Consider the following 25,692-nt stretch of genomic DNA (forward strand, 5'->3'; position numbering starts at 1 on the left):
ATCATGGAATCTTAAGATAGTTCCTGTGATCCAGAAAGATGGGGATGTGAAGATATGCCTTTGTTAAATCTCTCAGAGCCATTGCTGCTATAACAGAACAAACTGTCTCCATGTGAAAGTGGGGGACCTTTAGGGCCTTGTTTATGAACTTCAAGTCCAGAATGGGCCTCTAATCTTCTGTGCCTTCCTTGGGTACTATGAAGTATATGTAGTATCTGCCTACACCCGATTCTTCTTCAGGAACTGGTTCTACGACATGAATGTCCAAGAGTTGTTGCACTGTCGCTCGCACTCTGGCCTTCTTTTCTGGCCATCGAGGAACAGATCTGAAGGGGGCTGAGAAAACTCAATCTTGTGCCCCCTCTCAAATAATGTCCAGAACCCAATGATTAGACAAAATCTGTTTTCTATTCCCTCCAGAAAATCAACACCTGCCTGCCGATGTGAGGAGGGGGGCGATCATCGCTCTAGCATCAGGGTGGCTTCTTGGTGGCCCAAGCCACGGGAACCCGAGGGTTGCTGGTGCCTGTAACTACCAAATCTCTGTCTGGGCCCCTGGAAGGGCCTCTGAGAAGAGTAACTGATGGAGAACTGGTGGAATCTCCTAGAGGTACAAAAACTGCTCTGCCACTCCTGGTAGAATGACGGCTCCTGCTGTCCGAGAGGGATTTGGAATGGTGATCTGCTGCACTGGCCATGAGGTCATTAAACTTTTGCCAAAAAGCATCTGCCTCTTGAAGGATAATCTGCTGAGAGTGGCCTTGGAAGGTTGAGTCGCCTGCCCACTGTCTGAACCAGAGCATTCGATGGGCAGAAATGGAGTAAGCAGAAACCTTACTCAAGACTGATGTCATAAAGAGCACTGGCCACATAATCCACTCCCTCTTTAATCATGTAGAGACAGGCATCCCCTGACCTCCAAGGAATTAGTCCGCAATCTTGTATGACAGGCCTGTGCCACAAAGGAAGCAGCTGCAGCAGCTTTGATACCTAAAACCAATGCTTCAAACTGTCTTTTAAGCCCCACAAACACCTTATGGTCCTGTGCATCCTTCAGCATCACTCCTCCTTCACTAGGAAGGGAGGTGTGCTTAATCACTACTGTGGAGTTAATTTTTGGCTGTGAAAACAGAGTCTGGTGCCATATGATATAGCTTAGACATAGCTCTGGCCACCTTTAGTAATCTGTGCATTAGTGCCACTCAGACCTAGAGGGCTGCTGGGAATCAAGCTTCAAAGCAGAGAGGGTGTCAGACATGACATGAGAAATAGAAGCCAATTTAAAACGAAGACGCACTGAAGGATCATCACCGTGGTCCACAGCTGCCTCTGTCCCTGACCTCCGGAACCTGAAAGGGATTCCAAATCATCCACAGATACAGCGGGGCCATGTGATAAGGGCATGGAAAGACTTCTAATCATCCCAGTTCTGCTTCAAAGGGTCACCGACACTAGGAGATGAAATGATATGAGGCGGAGATGCCTGCATGGGACATGGACTCCCCCCAGGGTGGAGCTGGCATGCTCACAGGCAGCGCAGTGCTTCCTGTTAAGTAGAATTTCCACAAAAGGCTGACAAAGTCAGAAAAGCCTTGCTTTGGGGGCCCCAAAGACCCCTGTGAGACCCCAGACTAGGGAATTAGGGCCTCTTCTGCCACCATGTGCTTGCGTTTCACCCTCTTGTTGTGTGTGGCCTCTGGATAGGATCTCTTCATCATAGACTGGGCTTTTTGGGCTTCAAGGCCCTGGAAATCTGAATAGAAGTTGAGCCCAAAGCTCCTGCCCCTTCCTCCCACGACACATGGAACACGGTCACTCCTCAGCCATTAAGTCTGCACAAAAATGCAAGAACTGGGACTAGATTGGCATGGATCATCCATTAAAGATGATCCCTAGGCAAAACGAGGGGATTTGAAGCAGAAAATCCAAGATGGCCGCCACTAGACAATTCATGCCAAGAACAGCCCAGGGGAGCTCAACTGAAAAATAAAAAATGTAAAAAAAGGGGTTTTGGAAGAGGGGGAACCTGACTAACCCCAGAAATCCTCAAATCTGAGTTTTTCAGATCCCCCCTCCCGATTTTCTCCATAGAAAATATTGTGAGTACTCACTGTGACTTCTGGTCCCTGTCAGCTCAGCCTGCCTGCAGGAAGAAAATGCCAGTAACAAGTATGCCGTTGGAGATCTTCTGGTTGCTGGTTATACGGACCCCAACCATGGACTCCCACCACTGAAAATCCACATGACATGTCAGGGGGAAAATCTATGCAGCAGGCTCCCTGATAACCAGAGGGTTTACACAGGGGCTCCACAGCCTGTGCTCAAGCCACTGATAAATCAGCAGGTGAGCCAGCTCCCAGGGGAACAGACTCTGAGTTCCTGAAAGAACAGAGTAGGCTGGCTCCACAGGTCCTCTAAGAGATTGAGAGCAGCACTCCGTCCATGCAGGACTGCATCCTTTCCTTGGTGGAGTAAGCCCGAGAAGGGGAACCTCCGAGCATCAAAGCCAGGCAGAAAACTGAGAACAGATGGCAAAAACACCCAAAAATAAGAAAAAAGTAGATCAGATCAGAACACACCTGAGTTAATTTGCAGAAGGAAAAACTGAAGAGGGAACTGTTCTCTACTGCAGAAGATAAGGAGTTCAGATTCGCAACTAATGGGAAGCAACAGCTACAGTACAGAACTACTATTCATAAGACTTGTGGTCTGTAATATAACAAGTGTGGCAATACCAAAAGCTTCTTGAACAAACTTCATAGCAGAATCATTAAAAAAAAAAATATGGAGATACCAAAAGGAGATACCCATAACATTTTCAGCAGAACAAAAAGCTCGAAGTTATATTTACAATTTATATAACAAAAAGATAGGCAGACAGACAGACAACATTTAAAAAGAACCCTATTAATTCTGGATCCTTCTCAGAGGTCATACAAATTCCTCATGATGGGGTGAATGAGATAAGTAATGAATCTGGCACTAGTTAAATTACTAGCGACACAAATTCTTGGTTAGGAGCACAGCTGTAGGAGGTCCACTCCCAGAAGTCCCTGGAGGGGGAGCATATGATCACGAAAGCACAAAAATAATTCCATCAGTGAATATAAGTTGCTCAAACTCAAGATGGTTCCCACTAAAGTCACTGTAATTTAATTTGTTAGTTCTGGAAATTGTTCAGATATCTTCAAATCCAAGTCTGGACCTTGAGATCCTCAGGATTAGGAAATGGTTTTCCAGCAAAAATGTTTAATAAAATTATGTACCTGAGATTTCCCACCACTTAGATCAAAAGACTTCCGTACACAAACTGCATTTGTTCTGAATCTGTTATTTTAATACCACTATCTGATGGTATATGTAGTGCAAAATAATCAGATACATCAACATGGGGAGCTCCCAACTACAGAATTTGAGAGTTCTGAAAAATAGAAACTAACCTGCAATCTAAGCTGAAAATTCTATGGATAGTAAGAGAATGACAGGATTGAAAACAGATTCATGATTAAAGTTGAATCTCTTCATAATCCCAAATGGAAAATAGCCACTTAAATCAATTTGTGCTAGTTCTCAAGCACACAAGAATTTGCAGCCAAGTCAGTGAGAAACTTTATATACTGTATAATTTGTGATCCTCGGAGTATAACAAAACTTACACGTTTAAGCATGATGCCTTTGTTGAATTGAAATCGGCCTTTTTTCTTTTTTTTTTACTTTGCCCATCCTAGATCTTTCAGTGTGGCATTATGGAAAAGACAGAGCGAATACTTCTCAGCTATACAAAATATATGCATTTTATTCAAACAGAAAAGATACTCAGTAATATTTATGTAACAAAATCCATATATGGAATATACTGAAAAATACAGCGACAGTAAGTACAAAAAGGAGCAGAGAATCTGTATCTGTTCTACACACTTGTTACTTTTAAATATTTTATTTATTTTCTTGTCAGCTCAAAAATGCTTCAAGTGATTCTTCTGTACCAAAAGTTTCCATAACTATTTCTTCATGAGAACTTCCTTTATTTATTTACATAATAATAATAAACTTTATTCTTCTATACCGCCATAGTCGAAAGACTTCTAGGCGGTTCACATTATAAGAAGGCTGGACAATCAGCGAAATACAAGGTGTAAGAAGAGAGGGTTACATGAAAAATAGGTAAAGGATCAGCAAAAAAACAGCGAAATTAACATCGAGTAAGAGAGAGGGAGAACATATCATTTAGAGGCTTCTGTTTAGGAGATGAATTTGTCAAATAGAATGGTTTTATTGACATAGGCTCCATTTTATAACTAACTACACTTTAGCCATCTGTTAAATAGATTTTTTAAGGTATATTTCTTATAGATTTTAAATGCAATAGAATTGCTTTAAAAAAAAAAAATGGCAACAGTCCATTATGTTGATATGGGCAATCTTTGTATTCCTTATTTTGAAATCTTTCATTATGTAATTTAAACATATTTATGTATACTTCTTAATCCTTTTATTATGTTATTTTAATATATGTAAAGGTCCTATATTTGATTTATTTTACTGTTTATTATTTTGTATTTATCATATTTTTATTTTTCAGGACTCTTGATTAAGGCTTTGTAGCTGGTCAATGTTGGGTCCAATTTCAGGTTCCACTTTACATGGTTATAAAAGTATAAATTTTCAGCTTGAAGTTCTGGTCTTCTGCTCCTTTTTGTACTTATCTTGGTTTTGGTGCAGAGTTTGTTGCTTCTCTTTTTTGTGGAAAAATACAGAGACTCCATCCAAGAATGATCGCACTACCAATATCATGTCGAAAACAAGCTCCAAAGTCATCTGCAAAGCCACAAATAACCCCAGGCATCTAAATATACAGTATGTAGGTTTCACAAACTAATTAGGAAAATACAGAAATGGGAATGCATTAATAAATAGCTAGGAAGAAATCACTGCTCTCTAAAGAGAACATTGCTGCCTGTCTTAGGTTTGCCAGTGTATATCCAGATGATCCACAGGACTTTTGGAATAATGCTTGCTGGACAATTAGTCAAAAGTTAACTTTTTCACAAGCCTTCTTTAATCATTACCAAACACTTCCTTCCAAGTAGGAACCTCTAACAAGGATGGGCCTTCTTATCACATTAGCACCTGGATAACCTGCTATCATTGATGGAATCGTAACTTCTTTAGACCAGAAAACCTGAGGGGAAAAATGTCAGGCGTCTCAATCTAGAAAAGCTCAGGATGGTTTACAATTCTTAATTAGCCAGTTACAAAATGTAAATTCTTCCCCCAAGTTTACAAAAGGTGTTTTTGAAAAGAGCCAGTATTTCAGGAGCTTCCAAAACCTCAAGTAATTTTGTACCATCGGAAGAAAAACATGCAATGAATTCCAAAGAACTGGAGCAACCAACAGAAATAATATCTAATTTCTGTAGAGTCCCAACCTAAACCCTACTGAAATATGGCAAGGACCTGAAGTGATCTATTCATCCAAGGAAACCCTCAATCACCACAGTTAAACAAAGGGACAAATCTTTCAAAGGAAATTAATAATAATAATTTATTTTGTATACCGCCATACCCAGCGAGTTCTAGGCTGTTCACATCAGTTAATCAGAGGTACAAACAATGAAGTCATTGAAGTTAACAGGTTAGGAATGTACAATAAAAAGGAGTAGGAAGAGATTCCTGGTCATTAATGGATGGTGGTGAAAGAAGTAAAGTGTATTAAGAGTTCAGTCTGTGGAGTAGGAAGAGATTCCTGGTCATTAGTGGATGGGGGTGAGAGAAGTTGAAGTAAAGTGTATTAGAGTTCAGTCTGTGGAATAAGTGTGTTTTGAGTTGTTTTCTGAAGTCAAGGTAGGCGGGGGAATCGAGCACAATTTGGGCTAGCCATGGGTTCAGTTTAGCCGCCTGGAAGGCGAAGGTTTTGTCAAGGAACCTTTTGAAATTACATCATTTTAGTGAGGGGAAGGCGAACAGGTGAATTCTGCGGGAGCTCTTATGGTTGTAGTTTAAATTGAAGTGAGGGTTGAGGTATCTTGGTGACATACCAAATACTGTTTTCCAGCAGAAGCATGAGAACTTGAACAGGACTCTGGATTCAAGTGGTAACCAGTGCAATTTATGGTAGAAGGGGGGTGACATGTTCCCATTTGTTCAAGCCAAAGATGAGGCGGACGGCGGTGTTCTGAATCAGTTTCAGTCTCCTGATGGTTTTCTTCAAGGAGCCCAGGTAAATGATGTTGTAGTAGTCCAGGATGGTGAGAATGGAGGATTGTACTAACAAACGAAAAGACGTGTTGTCGAAGTATTTTTTTATGGTGCGGAGTTTCCAGAGCACCTAGACACTTTTCTTAAATATTAGATCGGTGTGATTCTCCAGGGTTAGATGTTTGTCTAAAGTGATTCCCAGTACTTTTAAGGTTTGTTCTAAGGGAAAATCCGATCCATTCACTTGAATTGTGGTGTCCTTGATTTTGTCGTTGGGTGTTGCTAGGAAGAATTTAGTTTTTTTGGAGTTTAATTTTAATCTATAAGATAGCATCCAGGGTTCTATCTGATTAAGCGTGCTTGATAGAGAGTTTAGCAACTCTGGTGTAAAACAGGTTAGCAGGATGACTATAGTAATGTCATCTGCGTAGATGAAGAATTTGAGGTTTAAACTTTGCAGGAGGTTTCCCAAGGAGACCAGATAGATATTAAACATGGTGGGGACAGGGGGGAGCCCTGTGGAACCCAACAAGAGTTGTCCCAGCTATAGGAGAAAGAGTTGTTCATTTCCCAGGAACCCGCGGAACCAGTTGAGAACCTGGCTTGAGATGCCGATGTTTGCCAGGCAGTCCAGGAGAATAGTGTGGTCGACCAGGTTGAATACACTACTCAGGTCAAGTTGCAAGATCAGGGCGCTAGAGCCCTGGCTAAAGAGTGAGTGCAGGTGGTCGAGCAGTGAGGCTATAATGGTTTCGGTACTGTGGCCTGAACGAAAGCCCGATTGGTTGTCATGTAAGATATTGAATTTTTCCAGATATGTGGAGAGAGTAGCATTTACCACCCCTTCTGTTATTTTGTTGACTAGCGGGATACTAGCAATAGGACGTTTGGGGCTTAGGCTTTTTTTGGATTGATTATATGGTATAAGTTTAGACATAGTGGTGGTCTGGGCGTTTAAACAGCTGAACGTAGAGGAAGGCCATTATCAAAAAAACCCTCCTTTTAGATGTTTTTTTTGATAATGGACATTTTCCCTGCATCTACTTTCATCGTTTAAGGCCTTAGGCCAAAAGGGGACTTATACTTTTTTTTTATTATGCCCCTTCATGTTTATATACCACAACCTCTCCATAAAGATAGATCTCGGCACGGTTTACAGGAACTTTAAAATAAGGAAGGGAAAACATAATAAGAATTAGTGATTATAAAGAGGGTAGAGAGATTTACATTTTTGAGAATAACCAAGTTTTCAGATGCTTACACAGTGATGTACAGTCATAAATATGACAGTCCCTGCTCGAAAGAGCTTACAATCTAAACAGACAAAATGTCATGGCTAAAGTTAAGGGGAACAGTTAATCTTCTGGTTGGGTTGGTGGACAGTGGGGAGTAGAGTTATGGATTGAAGGCTATATCAAAAAGGTGGGTTTTCAGTCTGATTTTAAACAAGGGAAGGAAGGGGCTTGGTGGACAAACTCGAGTAATTTATTCCAGGCATAGGGGGAGCAGCTAGATGAAAGAAATGAAGTCTGGAATTGGCAGTGGAGAAGGGTACAGCTAAGAACAGCTTATCTGAGAAACAAAGTTCTCTGGGAGGTGCGTAAGGAGAGAGGAGAGATATTGAGGGGGCAGCAGAAAGAACATATTTATAGGTCAGCAATAGGAGCTTGAATTGTATATGAAGGCAAATAGGGAGCCAGTGCAGTGATTTAAGGAGAGGGGTGACATGAATAGTGAGGTTGGGAGAAGATGAGTCGTACAGCAGAGTTTTGCACAGATTGCAGTGGGGAGAGGCGGCACTGCAGGAGACCAGTTAGTAGATTTCAGTAATCTAAGCGCGAGGTTATGAGAGTGTGAACAAGGGTCCGAGTAGTTTGCTCAGAGAGGAAGGGATGAATTTTGGTGATGTTGTAGAGCTAGAAATGACAGGTATAAATTGTGCTAAAATATAGCCATTCTGGGTGTGGAGTGAGGGGTTCACTTTCACAAACTTTCAGCGTGGAATTCAAGCAAGCATCTTATCACTTGGGGAGAAGTTTTCATAATAATTTTTGTGGCCTGAATGTAGCCATCAACATTTGGTGGGTACACTGATAATTTTACCTAAAATGCACAAATACTACTAGTGGACACCTGGTAGCTAAGTAACCCCCGCCCAAAAAAAAAAAAACACAAAAAAAAACTTTGTAGCCACTTTTTTTTGGGGGGAAACAGATGTAGGACATGAACAAGATCTCTGAAAGTGTTACTTAATGGGATAAAGTGATAATCTCATTTCTACTCTCTCTCTAATTCATTGTGTCGCAAACTTTTTTATCTGCGGCACACTAATCTCGGGGCTGCGGCTGGCGGGCACCCGGAAATGTGCAGATGTCAATGTGATAACGTCATGCGCATGCGTGACATCATCATGTCAAAACAGCCACAGCTGAGCTTCCTATTACTGCCGGTGGGGGGTGCTGCAGAAGGAAAGGTACAAAGGTAGCAGAGATGCCGGCAAGGAGGAGAGGCGCCTCTCCTCCTCACCGGCATCTTGCAGCATGCTAGTGTGCCCCAGCAGATTCCAGATGTGCTGCAGGACACAGTTTGCAATACACAGTTCTAATTGCATAACAAAGTAAAGGAGCAATAAGTGCAGAGGGATCTAATTAAGAATGTGACACTTTATTAAATTGGCCTAGGTCGGGGGTAGGCAATTCCGGTCCTCAAGAGCCACAGGCAGGTCAGGTTTTCAGGATATCCACAATTAATATGCATGAGATAGATTTGCATATCAAGAAGGCAGTGCATACAAATCCATCTCGTACATATTCAGTGTGGATATCCTGAAAACCTGACCTGCCTGTGGCTCTCGAGGACCGGAATTGCCTACCCCTGGCCTAGGTGATTATTTCCATGAGATCTTGCGTTTTCTTTTACATCCACAGGCAAACCTGGCAACACCGCTTTCATCTTATGGAGATAAAATCTAGAACAATTATTATGTTGTCTCAAGCATGGTTCTTCCTACAAAAGAAGCATGATATACTTTCTGCTGTCACATTCTATTTCACAAGAAACTGAACAGTTGACAGACATTGCCTTTTCTTTTACTACTGAAACTTTATGGCTTCCACATTTCAGTGGTGTTTCACCCTACATATATTTTACACGTCACCGTCTTCAAGTTAAGACTATTAACTTCTGCTTTTTCATTCTTCTTGGGCTTGCTAATACCAAAATCTCAGAAGGAGAGGGTAAGCATGCTCTATCTGGTATCTTAGTATAAGCAATAGAGAAGGTGGAAAGCACAATATTTTCCTACAGTTAAAAATGGACAGTATGTCAAAAGATTCTCTAGTAATGTTCTGCAGTAATGAATACTTTTTTCTATCCTTGAATTTATTTATAAAATAAATACCTAACATGTTAAAGGAGGATCACCTCCAATATAGCTCTGCAGAGCGTCGTGTGCTTAAGTACGCATGAATGCTCAGTTTTACAACAAATAAAGCAAAGTGAACAGAACAATAACAAAAGTTTTAAAAACTGCACTGTAGACATAATGCAAGGGCCTCAAAGTCCCTCCTTGAGGGCCGCAATCCAGTCGGGTTTTCAGGATTTCCCAATTGGATTGCGGCCCTCAAGGAGGGACTTTGAGATCCCTGACATAATGGTATGTACTTAACTGAACGATGCATTTTTACAAGGTGATTTAGGACATAAAACTTAATGTAGAGCCTGTAATTGAAACTATACTTCCCATAATTCAGATCCAAGTGCTATAATGATAATGAACAAAGTAAGTTTGACTGGTTATAAACACAGCTTTGCTGCAAAACTTTAGGTCAGTGTTTCTCAAGTCAGTCCTGGAGTACCCCCTTGCCAGTCAGGTTTTCAGGCTATCCACAATGAATATGCATAAACTTGATTTGCATACACTGCCTCCATTAGATGCAAATTTCTTTCAAGCATATTCATTGTGGAAACCTGAAAACCTGGCTGGCAAGGGGGTACTCTAGGACCGAGTTCAGAAACTCTGCTTTAGGCAACTTATCCTTCCATTATGAGAAGCAGGCTTTTAATATATTATACAAGAACAAAACACAGTGGTTCGTAAGGTCTGTTTACAGATTTACTTCATAATCGGGACAGACTAAGGGAGGCCTGCAGCATATGGTGTGATGGTCTTCAGGACAAAATTCTTTATTCAACATTCACGAGAATCTTCTAAATTATTCTTTCAAGTCTCACTTTCAACTTTTATCATCTTTTACATTTTATCTTATTATTATTTTTACTCTCTCCTTATGTGCCCTCCCTACATGTTTCTTCTACCTTTATTTAAATTGTAACTTCTTCCCCATCCTTTCCCTTTGTTTCTAGTTTTTGTCAAATTTGTCATTAGCCTTGTTAGTTTTATTTATTGTGATTTTGCTTTTATATTGTAATTTTATCATTATGTACATCGCTTTGAATTTAGATAAAGCGATTAATCAAATCTGTATTAAACTTGAAACTTTACACAGCTGCTCTCCTAAGAACATAAGAATTGCAGCTGCTGGGTCAGACCGAGACTAGCCTTACCTACGTACGTTCTGGTTCAGCAATAACTTGTCTAACTTTGTCTTGAATCTCTGGAGGGTGTTTTCCCCTATAACAACCTCCGGAAGAGCGTCCCAGTTTTCTACCACTCTCTGGGTAAAAAAGAACTTCCTTACATTTGTACGGAGTCTATCCCCTTTTAACTTTAGAGAGTGCCCTCTCATTCTCTCTACCTTGGAGAGGGTGAACAACCTGTCTTTATCTACTAAGTCTATTCCCTTCATTATCTTGAATGTTTCGATCATGTCCCCTCTCAGTCTCCTCTTTTCAAAGGAGAAGAGGCCCATTTTCTCTATCTCTCACTGTACGGCAACTCCTCCAGCCCCTTAACCATTTTAGTCACTCTTCTCTGGACCCTTTCGAGTAGTACTGTGTCCTCCTTCATGCACGGCAACCAATGCTGGACGCAGTATTCCAGTTGAGGGCGTACCATGCCCGGTACAGCGGCATGATAACCTTCTCTGATCTGTTCGTGATCCCCTTCTTAATCATTCCTAGCATTCTGTTCTCCCTTTTCGCCGCTGCCACACATTGCGCTGATGGCTTCATTGACTTGTCGACTAGTACTCCCAAGTCTCTTTCCTCTGGGGTCTCTCCAAGTACTGCACCGGAAATCCTGTTTTCGCGTATAAGATTTTTGTTACCAACATAAATCACCTTACACTTATCCAAGTTAAACCTCATTTGCCAAGTTGCAGCCCATTTCTTGTGTTTATGTCATGTTGCAGATCTTCGCAATCCTTCTGCGTCTTCACTACTCTGAATAACTTCGTATCGGTCTGCAAATTTAATCACCTCACTCGTCGTACCAATTTCCAGGTCGTTTATAAATATGTTGAGGAGCACAGGTCCAAGCACCAAACCCTGCGGCACTCCTGTGTCTTATATTATAATCTTCTCCACTATACCTAGTTTCCTAAATGTGAACTTTTCTCCTAAGTGACAGTCCTGGCTAATCTCAAGTAAGTCACCTTGTGTCTCTAACTCAGACTTGTTATTAGTTAATAGTAAATCTTCTACCTAGAGAGAATTAAACTAAATTTGGCTTTTTAGAATACATCTTCAAAAAACAATCAAACTAAAGATTCTGAACAATGAAATCAATTACACAGGACATTCCAAAAAGATGAATACTTTTGGTTTTAACCAGATTTGTAAAAGCCTAAGCATTTTGCTTGCAATCCTACTTAACAGTTCTACTAGCTAAAGGAAATTCATCTCTAGTTTAAATCAGTTTTTATTCCTCCAGTTCAAAAGAATTAGCTAGCCATTTTGGCTGGTTTACAAAACAGGGATTTAGCATTGGTGTCATACCAAAAACTCTAGAGACAGAGATAGAAAACAAGTTCTTGGGCTGGGCCAAACAACTGCACATTCTATAATATGTAAACCACTAGCCATCCCAAAAAATCAAGGCCATGAGGCTCAGGATCTCCCCTTTCAATAATTTCAACATAAAATGTATAAACAATGTGGATTATTAAAAGCAAAATACGAAACAGAAAAGCATACCATTCTGTGTAAAAAAAAAAAAAAATTGTTTATGCATTGTGTAATCTATACAGTACAACACATTAATTCCAATAATTTGTCTTGCTATAAAATTCACAGTAAGTGATGTTCTAGGTCAGTGGTCTCAAACTCAAACCCTTTGCAGGGCCACATTTTGGATTGGTAAGTACTTGGAGGGCCTCAGAAAAAATAGTTAATGTCTTATTAAAAAAAATGATAATTTTGCATGAAGTAAAAATATAGTTTATAAATCTTTCCTTTTGGCTAAGTCTTAATAATAATATTGTAATTTAAAGCTAAAGAGACATACGATCAAAAAACTGATTTATTTTACTTTTGTGATTATGATAAACATACCGAGAACCTCAAAATAGTACCTGGCGGGGCCATATGTGGCCCCCTGGCCGCAAGTTTGAGACCACTGTTCTAGGTGTACAAGCCTTTAATAAACTTGGCACAGGGGAGGGGGAGAAAGAGGGCAAATGTCAGATTGCTAATAGAGAGGAGAAATGCAGAACATTTTCTGGTACACTCAACCCTAAAATATGGCAGGAAGCTGATTTAGCTAGGAATAGAATTGCACACTCAATAAAATATTTTTAAACATTTAGATGAACTATGCTTACTTGTTTAAACTCGTGCCGAGAAAAGGTTTGCTGATAAGCAAAAGGTGCCAGGATTTTGGCTTTGAAGCCAGATTTAGAAAGCAAGTCTAACCAGGCTTTAAGGTTCAGGGGAATCAAATTCATGACAATGAACAAATTGGGTTTTGAACCGAGAGCACTAACTTATTGCTATTTGTGGCACATAACAGCTTTGCTTTAGAACAAAAGTTAATCCAGCCTATTCCTCTATACTTATTTATACAGGAACTGGATTTATGATTACATATTTAAAGTTACCCAGAGAGTTCTCCTAAACATGTGCAGAGCTACTTCTAGATGAATAAAGAAAAGAAATAGAATTACTGTATAGTGAAAGTTTTTGTCAGTATAAAACTGTGTCAAACATTCGCACTAAACCAAACTATATAGCCTGCTTCTTCAGACCCAAGCTCCAGCTCTTCTGTTACGAGTCCTACTGAGCATGGCAAGAAAAATCAGCAGTTTTAAATCCAGTGCATGGGCCCAGCCCAATCATCCAGATTAGTATTTTGAGTTGCAAAGTAGGTTAGGATTTGATTCCTGATCCACAAATTAGATCTGATCCCTGCCTAGGAAAAATTAAGTCACAGGGAAGGGAAATCTTGAGCCCTGCTATATAGTCACATCTACTTAGTTTGTGACTCTGGTGGTTAGGGAGGGGGGAGAGAAGGAAGAAAGGAGGACTAGAATTGTATCTAGATAATAGGGATTAGGATTATTATTATTTTTTTTTAAATTTCAAACCAGGGCTCAATTAGAGTTATAGTTCAGCTACAGTAGGTATTATTTTCCCCCCAGGGCTTACAGTCTAAGTTTGCCCTCCAGTGCCTCAAGTACAAAGCGACTTGCCCAAGGTCACAAAGAGTATTTGTGGCAGATGTGAGATCTGAATCCTGAATTCCTCAGTTTTCAGCCCACTGCTCTATCCAGACTAGGCTACTCCATTTAAATAGGGAGATAAGGCATTTCACCAGACATGTGTGCACAGCTCTTCAACTTAGGGCCTTTCTTATCAATATGGTATAAAGGGCATAAAACTAAAAAGTATGGGAAGAAGAAGCATGTTGATCAGGAAAACAAAAACCTGGCGCATATACCATTTCTATATTAATTTGCTGCTAAAGCAATTAATCCTAAAGTTCTTTTTTTAATTCATTTAAAAAATAGCTTAATTTGCTGCCATCTACACAAATTAAAAAAATGTGCATTCCAAAAGTATATTACAATGGGCAGCAAAATGGTCTGCATATCAACAACTTCTGCATATAAGCCATGTTTTAGTCCTTAAAAGTCCATTCGAGTGCTTTATCCCCATTCTGAGTTTATAAGAGCATTTAAAAATAAAATTAAATCCATCTAAAGACTGTGGCATACATATGATGCCAAATCCATTTCCAAAAATGAGCTTTATTGGCCATTCAAAACATCAAATGAAAGTCTCATGACTTTGGTTGCTTCAGAAAGAACTCGCGTTGGTAGGGCTTTGTGTGTAGCCATCTGGCAGATAAAAGGTGAGGGTGGTTACATCAAATGAAACCTTCAGCCTTTAGGACTACCTAGCAGTCAGCAGCAGCTGTGTTTTGTAACTGAAGGTTGTCTTCTAAGTTTGAAGCCCTTACCAGCAGATGTAAGACTGGCATCAGTTGATGGAATTCTTCGACCTAAACACAAATAAAATAAAATAATTATCTCAAGGAAGAAACTGATTTCATAACCTAAAATCACTGTCTTAGGGCCTACACATATGGTTAATTCAGTTCCCTTTATAAGGTCTTTCTCTGCCTAAACTACATGCGGTGAAGCCATTTTCTAAGCATTTTAATCCACTGGCTGTCGCATTTAAGCAAGGAAATTATTTATTTTAACTCAACTTTTCAATAGTGGCTGCTCGAGTTATATTGGAGTACAAAAGGTATGTCCTCATCCACAGAAATCTTACACCTGAGGTAAAGGGCCAGTGTTATACATGCTGTGGTCCAGGGTAGAAATTTGGGAGCCCAAAAGAACACTAATAGACTATATCTTCTTTAGTTCTGAAGAAGTTTGGGGCCCAAGGCAATTGCCCTGTTTGTACTCCCCATACCATCCCTGCTGAGGTAAGTGAGTTGCCAATGGTCACAGAGTGTCAGTGAGATTTGAGCTTTGACTTCCCTGGCTCTCTGCTTATTGCTCACTCTGAGTGAAGCTACTCCAGTTCAACTAGTCATCCCTCTCTTTATAAACATTTTTCTCTTATTACTGCACTGTCTTCCTAACCTCCCAAAGTAGTTTGAATGTCCAAATTTTAGAATATTTATCTTGCCCTGATAGGACTGGCCTAGTGATTAGAACAATGGCAGGGAATCAGGGAAGCCAGGATTCAAATTCTGCTCCTGCTAATTTGACACCCTTTGCGATCTCGGGCAAGGCCCTTTATAGAAATATTAGGTTCTTACCTCGGTAATCTTCTTTCTTGTAGATGTGTCTAGTGGTCCTGAATGCAAGGGTCTTGTATCTGAACTAGCATGTTGCTTGCAGAAAGCTGTCAATCATGTCTTCAACTCCACGTTCTTAGCTATTTTTGGGCAAGAATCCAAAGCTCTACCCGGTACTGTGCTTGGGTTCCAACTGCCAAAATCTCCTTTAAAACCTACTCCAGCCCATCTACACCCTCCAAGTCACTGAAGCCCTCCCCAGCCCATCCCCCACCAAACGGCCATACACAGATACAGACCGTGCAAGTCTGCCCAGTACTGGCCTTAGTTCACTATTTAATATTATTTTCTGATTCTAGATCCTCTGTGTTCATCCCACACTTCTTTGAACTCAGTCATAGTTTTACTCTCCACCACCTCTCTTGGGAGCGTATTCCAGGACCCTCAGCAGTTCAAATAAGCATGCCATGTAGGTCTCACAAAATCCGGGATGAAGCCTTGTACTGTGTGTGTGTGTGTGTGTGGGGGGGGGGTCTTGCCAACCCTGGCAGGGACTCCCTGCCAGTCCTCCTTAGCTTTGCGGCCCCCAAGTGACTGCACTTAGCCAATACAGATTTGGAGGGTTTCTTCCCCTGGGAATGTGCCTCCTGTAGATCCCCAACCCTGGAGGGCTTGGAGGAGGCTGAGCCCAAGGCTCTTGCCCCTCCCTCATGCACTCTGTCACATGCAGGACATGGACGCTCCTTGGCTGGTCATTCAGTGCAAACCTGTCATGATATAGGGGTAAAAAAGCCAGGAGTCCATCCCAGTCAATTTTGAGCCATGTGATTGATGCCTGCTTGCTTCAGCATAGGATTTCAGCTGGAATCGATGGAGAAGACATCTGCCTCACAGATTCACTGGAAGAACCTGGTCTTCTGCCAGTTGGACTGAACCTCAACCCCAAGAAAACCATGCTGTGAAAGGGGGAGAGGGGAGCCAAGCAGCCGGCCTACTGTTAATCCTGGCAAGCCGGAAAGGAGCCAAACATCCTGCGCTGAAGCTCCTGATTAAATCAGGGACACAAGCAGAAATGCAGGGGGTGGCACCTGAGCTCAAAAAATATAAAAGCAGGCTGGCTAGCTAGGTGTTCCCAAGGGCTGATCCTGCTAACAGCAGACTTCCGCCTTGCGAATCTGCATCTTCTTCCAGGCAGAGATTCCCACCAAGTGGGAATCTCTGTGCACCAAGTCTCCATAGAACACTGAAAAGAAATACCCCCAAATAATAAAACTGCTGAGCAGATAAACACTTCAGAGCAACTTGCTTGCAGAAAAACCGATGGGGCAGATGCAGCTCCCTGGGAAGGAGGTAGAATTGAGATAAGATTGACAGTTTTCTGCAAGCAATTTGCTAGTTGAGATACAAGACCCTAAAGCTCAGGACCACTAGATACACTGCACTAGAACTGTTGGTACAGGTATCAAGTTAGAATGTAAGCTTTTTTGATGCAGGAATGCATCATATCCAGTCTATACAGCACTATGCCCATTCAGGAGCCCTAGGAAAATAAGTACTAGGGATTTGCTAAGGTCTGAAACTGCCATAGCTCTTATAGCTGACATAGGTACACACGTCTTCCTAACAAAGGCTGCTTAGTTGATATATTTCACATTCCTAGACACAGGAGGGGAGACATGGCTATGCCAGTGAATTTCTCAGATTCTGTTACATTTATACTGGACTTGTAGAAATCTGGGAGCGAGACAGCCGATACGACTGCTTAGAAGTACAAAATCAATATACAGTATGTGCTTTACTCAAATTTGACCAAGACGTAGTAGGAGGCTCTTTAAACCAGATGTGCCCAACACAGGGTACGCATACCCCTAGGAGTATGTGAACCGCTGGTAATGGTGGTGGGAGTACGTGGCACTTTGTTGGTCTCCTGTCCAACTTAACCCCCTGGTTGAGCTGTCGCCCCTGCAATTTATTTTGCAGTCTTGGTCCCATGGTCCCTGCTTCTCCCGCACTACTCCATTGAGTTAGTGGCAGCAATTCTTACATACTGGCCACCAGTAACCTGGAAACTTCTGACAGAGGGCAGAACCTGGCAGAGGAGATAGTCCTGTTTTGGGGACACGACAGAGGAGAGGGCAGGAAGCAGTGATGTAGAGAGAGAGAGAGAGGGTCGAGAGAGAGTTTTGAGAGGCCCTGTGCTTAGGGTTATTAGATTTTCCTGAAGGAAAATTCAGACCCATGGCCACGCCCCCAGGCCCACCCAGTCCAAAGCTCCTGTCCCCTCATCCAGCGGACTACCAAACGCGGTACACAGTTGCTGATCAGGTGCAATCAATGTCCACATTCAACAGATTAGGGCCTGGGGAGTCCATCCCAAACAATTTTGTGTCAAATTGAGGAGTTTTTGAGGCAGAAATAAAAGTTAGAAAAAAAGATCGATTTTAAAATCAAAGATGGCTGCCATCACGAATTTGCACAAAAAACAAACAAAAAAAACTAAAAATTAGCGATTTGGGGTCTGGGGAGGTGTAGGACCTGAACACTATCCTCAGAAACTGTGAAAAAAACTATTTTAAAATTGTTTTACAAGCCACCTTGAAGTTCCTGTAGGGGATAATGGAGGTTTACTCACAGTATGGAGTGCCACTGCCAGCAGCTTTAAACAGCATTTAAATGGAGGAAGGATTTTCTGCCTCAGAAACATCTCCAAATGGATCCAGGCTTGAAATCTTCGGACTGCCAGCTCCCCAGAGATAGCTTGAGGCACCCGGAAGTACGTGGACATCACCATGATGACATCAGGCGCAACATCATCACGCCGACATGTGCAGAGACCCTCCAGACAGGCCCAGAACATAGTAACATAGTAGATGACAGCAGGCAAGGACCTGAATGGGCCATCTAGTCTGCCCAATCTGATTCAATCTAAAAATTTGTTGGCTTTTTTTTTTTTTTTTTTTCTTCTTAGCTATTTCTGGGCAAGAATCCTTACAGATGCCACTCAAACTCAAATCTCTCCCCATCAATGTTGTACCGTCATTAAAATTACTTGGGAGTCACTTTTGACAGCAAATTCAACTATCATCTTCATATTAGTACAGTGGTCCTGCTTTGCTTTTATCAGCTGCGTATGATTAGATCTCTCTCCAAACTGCTAGAACCCACCTCTCTGAACATCCTGATCCACACCCTTGTGATTTCCTGTATAGATTACTGCAATGCCCTTTACAAGGGCATAACAAAAAAATAAATAAGAAGACTCCAGATAGTACAGAATACTGCAGTAAAAATTATATTTAATGCAAAAAAATACGATCACGTTACTCCCCTCCTATACAAAAGACATTGGTTACCAGTAGAATATAGAATCACCTATAAAATCATTCTGTTAACATTCAAAACCCGACAAAATAATCAGTCAGAATTCATTAATAATCTTCTTATCCCATACAGCCCTTCAAAGACTCTTCAATCATCTGCTCAGAATCTACTTTCTATTCCGTCATTAAAATACATTAACAGAATGAGGTCTTCCATTTTTTCTGTGAATGCTCCCTCTTTATGGAATAGTATCCCAGCTTATTTACAAGACAAATCTATCCTTAATCAATTTAAGACAAAGCTTAAGACATTTCTATTTTTTGACACTTTTGAGACCTAACTGCCCTTGTAAAGGCGACCTAGAATGATGATACCTTCAGTATCTCCCCCTATTGTTTTTCCCCTAAATCTTTTACCTTGAACATTGTAGTTCTTGCCTTTTTTACCTTCTGTTCCCGTCTGTCATGGTTTAAATGTCTCTGAATGTTGTCGTCATCCTTAGAGATGCCTTGTCATTTTAAATCTGAATTTTAGCCAATGTATGTTTTAATGATTTTGTGCAACGCCCAGAAGTCTGATTAGGTGGTATAAGAAATTTTAAATAAACTTGAAACTAAAGCTCTTCCGGGTACTGTTTTCAGGTTCCAACTACTGAAGTCTCCGTCAAAGCTCACTCCAGTCCATCTACACCCTCCCAGCCATTGAAGCCCTCCCCAGCCCATCCTCCCCCAAACAACCATATACAGACACAGACTGTGCAAGTCTGCCCAGTACTGGCCTTAGTTCTTCAATATTTACTATTTTCTGATTCTAGATCCTGTGTTCATCCCACGCTTTTTTGAACTCCGTCACCGTTTTCCTCTCCACCACCTCTCTCGCATTCCAGGCATTCACCACCTTCTCCATAAAGAAGAATTTCCTTACATTGCTCTTGAGTCTTCCACCTCTCAATCTCAAATTATGTCCTCTGGTTTTACCATTTTCCTCTCTCTGGAAAATATTTTGTTCTAAGTTAATACCTTTTAAGTATCTGAACACTCTCCTCATACGTCTTTTGTCGCAAACCTCCTACCATTTTCATCACCCTCCTCTGGACCACTTCAAGCCTTTTTGTGTCCTTTGCCGCTAGGATTAATTTAGACACAGTTTCATCCGGGAGCCTTGGGGCCTTTGCTAGGCTGGCATCATCAAAACGGGCCAGCCCTGAGGCTCCCGGATGAAACCGTGTCTAAATTAATCCTAGCAGCAGCTGTGTAACCAAGTTATAAATTAATCCTAGCAGCAGCTGTGTAACCAAGTTAAAAAGCGCCCGGAGCTGCCACTGCTGGTTTGGGGGGGGGGGGGAGGGGTGCGCGCGCACAGAGAGAAATGAGACTGCAGCAGGAAGATGCAGTACTGGCATGTGGACCTCTGGCCCTACAGGAGGCGCTTCTCTTCCTCCTCAGTGTGCCGCGGCACACTTGGAATCTCAGGAGGCACACAGTTTGCGATACACTGACCTAGCATAAGGAAGAGATGTAACAGAATGCCCTTGTATCGCTCTATGGTATGGCCACACCTCGAATACTGTGTGCAATTCTGGTCGGTGTATCTCCAAAAAGATATAGTGGAATTAGAAAAGATACAGAGAAGGGAAACTAAAATAATAAAAGGAATGGGACGACTTCTCTATGAGGAGAGGCTAAAGCAGCTAGGGTTCTTCAGCTTGGAGAAGAAATGACTCAGGAGGGATATGATAGAGGTCTATAAAATAGTGAGTGGAGTGGAAAGGGTAGATGTGAATTGCTTGTTCATTCATTTCAAAAACACTAGGACTAGAGGGCATGCGATAAAGCTACTAAGTAGTAGATTTAAAACAAACCAGAGAAAATATTTCTTCACACAAAGTGTAATTAAACTCTGGATTGGGATGAAATTATCTTAGTGATGTTTAAAAAAGGTTTGGATAATTTCTTAAAAGAGAAGCAGGGGTAATCCACTGCTTATTCCTAGGATAAGCAGCATAAAATCTGTTTTACTACTTGGGATCTAACTAGGTACTTGAAAACAGGATTCAGGGCTTCATGGACCTTCAGTCTGTCCCAGTATGGCAATTCTTATGTTCTAGCATTGTCTCAGTTTCTCCTTTTCTTTAGGTTTTTGTTTTATTTTTTTTACGTGGGGGAATAAAGTTTTCATATTTAGGACCCCTTTTACTAAACTAAACCTTAAGTTTATATACCGCATCATCTCCACAATCGTAGAGCTCGGCACGGTTTACGGGAGCTTAGTATAAAGAAGGTTTAAAGGAACTTAGTATAAAGAGGGAACACTGTAGTAAGGGTTAGAGGAGGAATATAGAGGGAAGAAAGTGTTACATTTTTGAGAACAGCCAAGTTTTCAGATTTCGGAACAGTTGGAAGGAGCCCAGATTCCAAAGTGGGGTAGTAAGGTTATTCCAAAGCTCTGTGATTCTGAAGGAGAGAGATGTCCCTAATTTTCCTGCATAGATGACGCCTTTTAATGAGGGGAAGGATAGTTTAAATTTTTGGGTGGATCTGGTGGTATAAGGGGAGGAAGGATGCTGTTTAGGATCTTAAAAGTTAGGCAGGTGCATTTAAAGTGAACCCTGGAAATTACGGGAAGCCAGTGAAGTTTGGACAGAAGCTGCAACTTTAGAAGTCCAGTTTCAACTGTCTCAACACTACTGGAATCAATTAGAAGTATCATGCTAAAGAAGAGAACTGATTTTTCAGAAAACATGAGATTCTAAAGTCTCATCTTACTGCACGTAATTATGAATTATTCCTAGTTAACATTTTAAAGGCTGGCAATTCCTTTTTAGAAAACACAAAGCTGTATATTTAATTTAACAGCTATTAAATTAAAAAAGGAAAATTTGCATGTGAATTGTTTACTGCTACCTCATCAAGAGTGACTGAAAGTTAATGTTAAAGTTATTATTTCTACTATTACTATTTCTAGAGTGCTACCAAACAAATGAAGCACTGTACAGGAGCAAGGACTATCTAAACAGACAAGACAGACAAACAAGATGCCAGAATGGAGGATACAGTTGGGGGGTGGGCGAGGTTTAATCTGCTGGCTAGGGTGGCGAGCAGTGGACAGTAAGGTTATGGACAGACTGCTTTTAAACAAGGTAAGGGGTGTGACAGAAAAACTCAGGTAGTTTATTCCAGGTATATGGGGGAAGCTAGATGAAAGGAACAAAGTCTGGAATTAGCAGTGAAGAAGAGTACGGATTAAAGCAGCTTATCTGAGAAACGGAGTTTTCAGGAAGGCATATAAGTAGAGATACTGAGGGGCTGCGACATGAATACACTTGCAGGTTAGTAATAGGAGTTTGAACTGTATGCAAAAGTGGATAGGGAGCCAGTGAAGTGATTTGAGGAAAGAGGTTAAGGTGAATATAGCGAGATTGGCAGTACATAAGTCGTGCAGCTGAGTTTTGCACTGAATACAGGGGGCAGAGGTGGTTCAGTGGGAGACCTGTTAGAAGTAAATTGCAGTAGTTTAAGTGTGAGGTTATGAGAGAGTGTATTAGAATGTGGACAAGGGTCCGGATAGTGTGCTCAGAGACGAAGGGATGAATTTTGGTGATATTGCAGAGATAGAAGCGACAGGCTTCAGCAGTCTGTTGGATGTGCATAGAAAATGAGAGGACAGTTGAAGATGACTCCAAGGTTGCAAGCAGAGGAGACTCGAACAATAATAGTATTATTACAGAGACAAAGAATGGAGGGAGAGGAGTGGACGGTTTAGGAGGAAAGAGGAGCAGCTTAGTCTTGGACATGTTAAGTTTCATATTGCAGTGAGACATCAAGGCAGCAAGGTCAACCAAACAGGCCAAGACTTTAGGTGAAATTTGGGGTGTAGAGAGGTAGATCTGGGAGTCATAAAAACATAGGTGATCCTGGAAGCCATGGAAGGATATCAAGGCACGAGGGAAGAGGTGTAGAGAGAGGAGGGAAGAGGTCCTAAGAGAGAGCCCTGGGATAGCAGCAGAAAGAGGACCCACCAATGCAAAAAGGTGCGATAGGAGCAGTAGGAGGTAAACCAGGAGAGGACAGATTTGTAGAATTTAAGCAAGGACAGGTATCAAGGAATAAGCAGTGATTAACAGTATCAAAGACAGCAGACAGGTCAAGAAGGATGAGGATTGAGTAAAAGCCCTTAGATCTAGCCAGGAACAGGTCACTGCAGACTTTTGTGAGGGCAGTCTCTGTGGAGTGTAGGGTGTGAAGGCCTGACTGTAGAGGATCAAGAGTCTGTCGAGATGAAAGGAAGTCAAGGATGGCATAGATAGCATGGATAGGAATGGAAGAAGGGAGACAGGGGGTTATTTGGATGGGCAGGTGGGATATAGCAAAGGTTTTTTTGAAAAGCGGCTTAATCACCACATGTTCGAAGGCATCAGGGATCGTTGTAGTGGAAATGGATAGGCTGAAATATGGCAGAAGAGAGGACTAACAGTATGTGAGATGGGGTCAAGCAGAGGGGTGGTAACAGGGTTTGAGGTGCATGTACTAGACTAGATTGAGGACAGAAGTTTTGCGGTTTCTTCCTCTGTGATTTCAGAGAAGGAATAAAAGTTGGCAATAGTTGAAGAAGGGTCAAGAGGGTGAGACCAGGCAAGGGAAGGATGTGTGGGTGCTTCCTGAGTTGGTTGGGTGAAGGAAGAAGAGATGGTGTGAGCTTGAAGGTCAGGAGAGTAGATGGTGTAAAGGGGAGAAGGATGCGATATTGCAGCGAATTCAAGGGCAATCTTGTGAACCTTGTCATGGACATATTCAGCCATTGCCTGGGAAGAGAGGGATTGAGGGGTGGGGGCACTTTGTGTAAGGAGTTCAGTGTGGCAAAGAGATGGTGAGGGTTGGAAGAAAGGGAGTTAGTTGGTTGGATGTAGTAGTCTTGCTTGACCAGTGTAAGAGCAGAATTACAGGAGATCAGCATAAATTTAAAGTGAAGGAAGTCAGCATGTGTACGAGATTTGAGCCAAAGGTGCTCAGCACAGCAGGTACAGGAACTAAGTAGCAGATACTGGGAGTGAGCCTAGGTTGAGGTTTGGTATGCCTGAGAGCGGGGAACAGGGGGAGCTATTAAATCTCAATTTCATTTACAAATGTGTTAATTTACTGCTAATAGGCAAAACTATGAACCAAAGCTTTAGGACAGATGAACAAAGTGCAAGTAGTGTAATATAACTCAGACATAAAACTATTCACATACTAAGTTAATGGGTTTCGCATACAAATTGTGTATGGTTTTACTCTCCTATGAATTACTTGTTTAGTCGTATAAAGTGGCCTAAATTGGAAAAGTGAAATGATGTCAAATGTGCAAATAGATTTCTAATGAATGTTTTCATTACCACTGGAAAAGTAGTCAACCATCATCCTACTACAAATACTAGATACAATAGGAATCGCAGATAAGGTACACACATGGTTTCAAGGATTCCTACAATCCAGAACAAAGAAAAATCAGAACCATGGTCCAACCTCTGTGGCGTACCCCAAGGATCTCCACTATTCCCAACTCTCTTCAATCTCTACATTGCATCCCTCGGCACCTGCCTAGACAAATTAGGCCTAACCTCATATAGCTATGCAGACGACATCACCATTCTCCTTCCTTTTGACCAACCAACGCCCTCCATGACAGATACACTACACAGGACACAAACTGAAACTTAACCCAGACAAGACAAAATTAATTCCCCTCGAAAATAATAAAACCCCAACCATAACAAATCTAGTAATAAACTCAATCACATACCCCATACAACCTAATCTAAAACTTCTAGGAATGACGATAGACAGATGCTGTACCATGCAACTACAAATCAACAAAACAATACAAAAATCATTTGCGGTCATGAGAAACTTAAGGCAAGTTCGAAAATTCTTCGATAGAACACAATTCCAGCTCTTGGTCCAGTCCCTAATCCAAGGTCTTCTAGACTCCTGCAACATACTATATCTCCCCTGCCTAGCAACCATGATAAAACAACTACAAACAGTCCAAAACACAGCGCTAAGACTTATCTATTGAGGAAATACGACCATATCACAGAGGCATACCTCGACTCACACTGGCTCCCAATTCAAACAAGAATACAATTCAAATTCTACTGCCTACTATTTAAAACCATAAACGGAGACAGCCCAGCTTACCTAAATAACCGAATAATCCAAACTACCTCAACCAGACATAGGAGAACCCACAAACCGTTCAGGCATCCTCCAATCAGAGGCATCAAATGAAAAAAAAATATACGATGGCCTTCTAGCAGCAAACTGGACCACCAACTCTCCAATTTACTGATAATGACCCCAGACTAAAAATCGTTTAAAAAAGAAATAAAAAACCATCCTATTCAAGAAATCCTTGAAGACAAACTAACACCGCAGTTCTCTGAAGCAACTCGCTCTACTCTTCAATTCCTCTGGAAATGGCCAGATAACTCCTTTTGTAATCCGCCTTGAACCGCAAGGTAATGGAGGAATAGAAATCACTAATGTAATGTAATATCTTCTTTCACCATAAAGCTGAATTAGTTTGAGTGGCTAGAAATCCAGGACAAATACAAAACAGTGAGGTCTTTAATCAGTTGTACTGGCTATTCAGTGTCTCTGATCCATATTGTTTCACATTAACAATTCAAGGCATTCAGTAAGATAGCAGTGAAACACTGTAAAGTCTCACGTCTCCATATAGCAACCTGCTAATTGAAAATTGTGACCTTTCTGCATGATTCAAAATTTCAAGTAAACAAAGAAAGTGGCAACACTTGCCCTCTGTCATTTTTACAGCTAGGTCACATTTCTGAAATTCTTTAGCATGAATTCCAAAGAATTTGTGTGAAAACTGGCAGTAGCCCTATTCAGAGGTTTCACAAATACTTCAGACTGGTAGGAGATAGTTTTATGCGATGCAATGTCATTTCTGACACCGGCCACATGAAGCTCCTAGAGTCAGTGAATGGCAGGCAATCTGATTATTGCAAGATGGCTTTT

At 41.3% G+C, this 25,692-nt stretch overlaps 1 protein-coding gene across 1 annotated transcript in view; it reads right to left on the bottom strand.

Moving 5' to 3' along the window:
- Positions 1-12,750: 12,750 nt before the first annotated feature.
- Positions 12,751-25,692, bottom strand: part of RAB22A (RAB22A, member RAS oncogene family) — a 65,257-nt gene continuing 52,315 nt past the window's right edge. The window contains exon 7 of the mRNA XM_033963712.1: positions 12,751-14,599. Coding sequence (XP_033819603.1) covers positions 14,502-14,599 — 98 coding nt within the window. The 3' untranslated portion in view covers positions 12,751-14,501. The remainder of the gene's footprint in view (positions 14,600-25,692) is intronic.

Source organism: Geotrypetes seraphini, chromosome 11 (assembly GCF_902459505.1).
Source record: "Geotrypetes seraphini chromosome 11, aGeoSer1.1, whole genome shotgun sequence".
Lineage (NCBI taxonomy): Eukaryota > Metazoa > Chordata > Amphibia > Gymnophiona > Dermophiidae > Geotrypetes > Geotrypetes seraphini.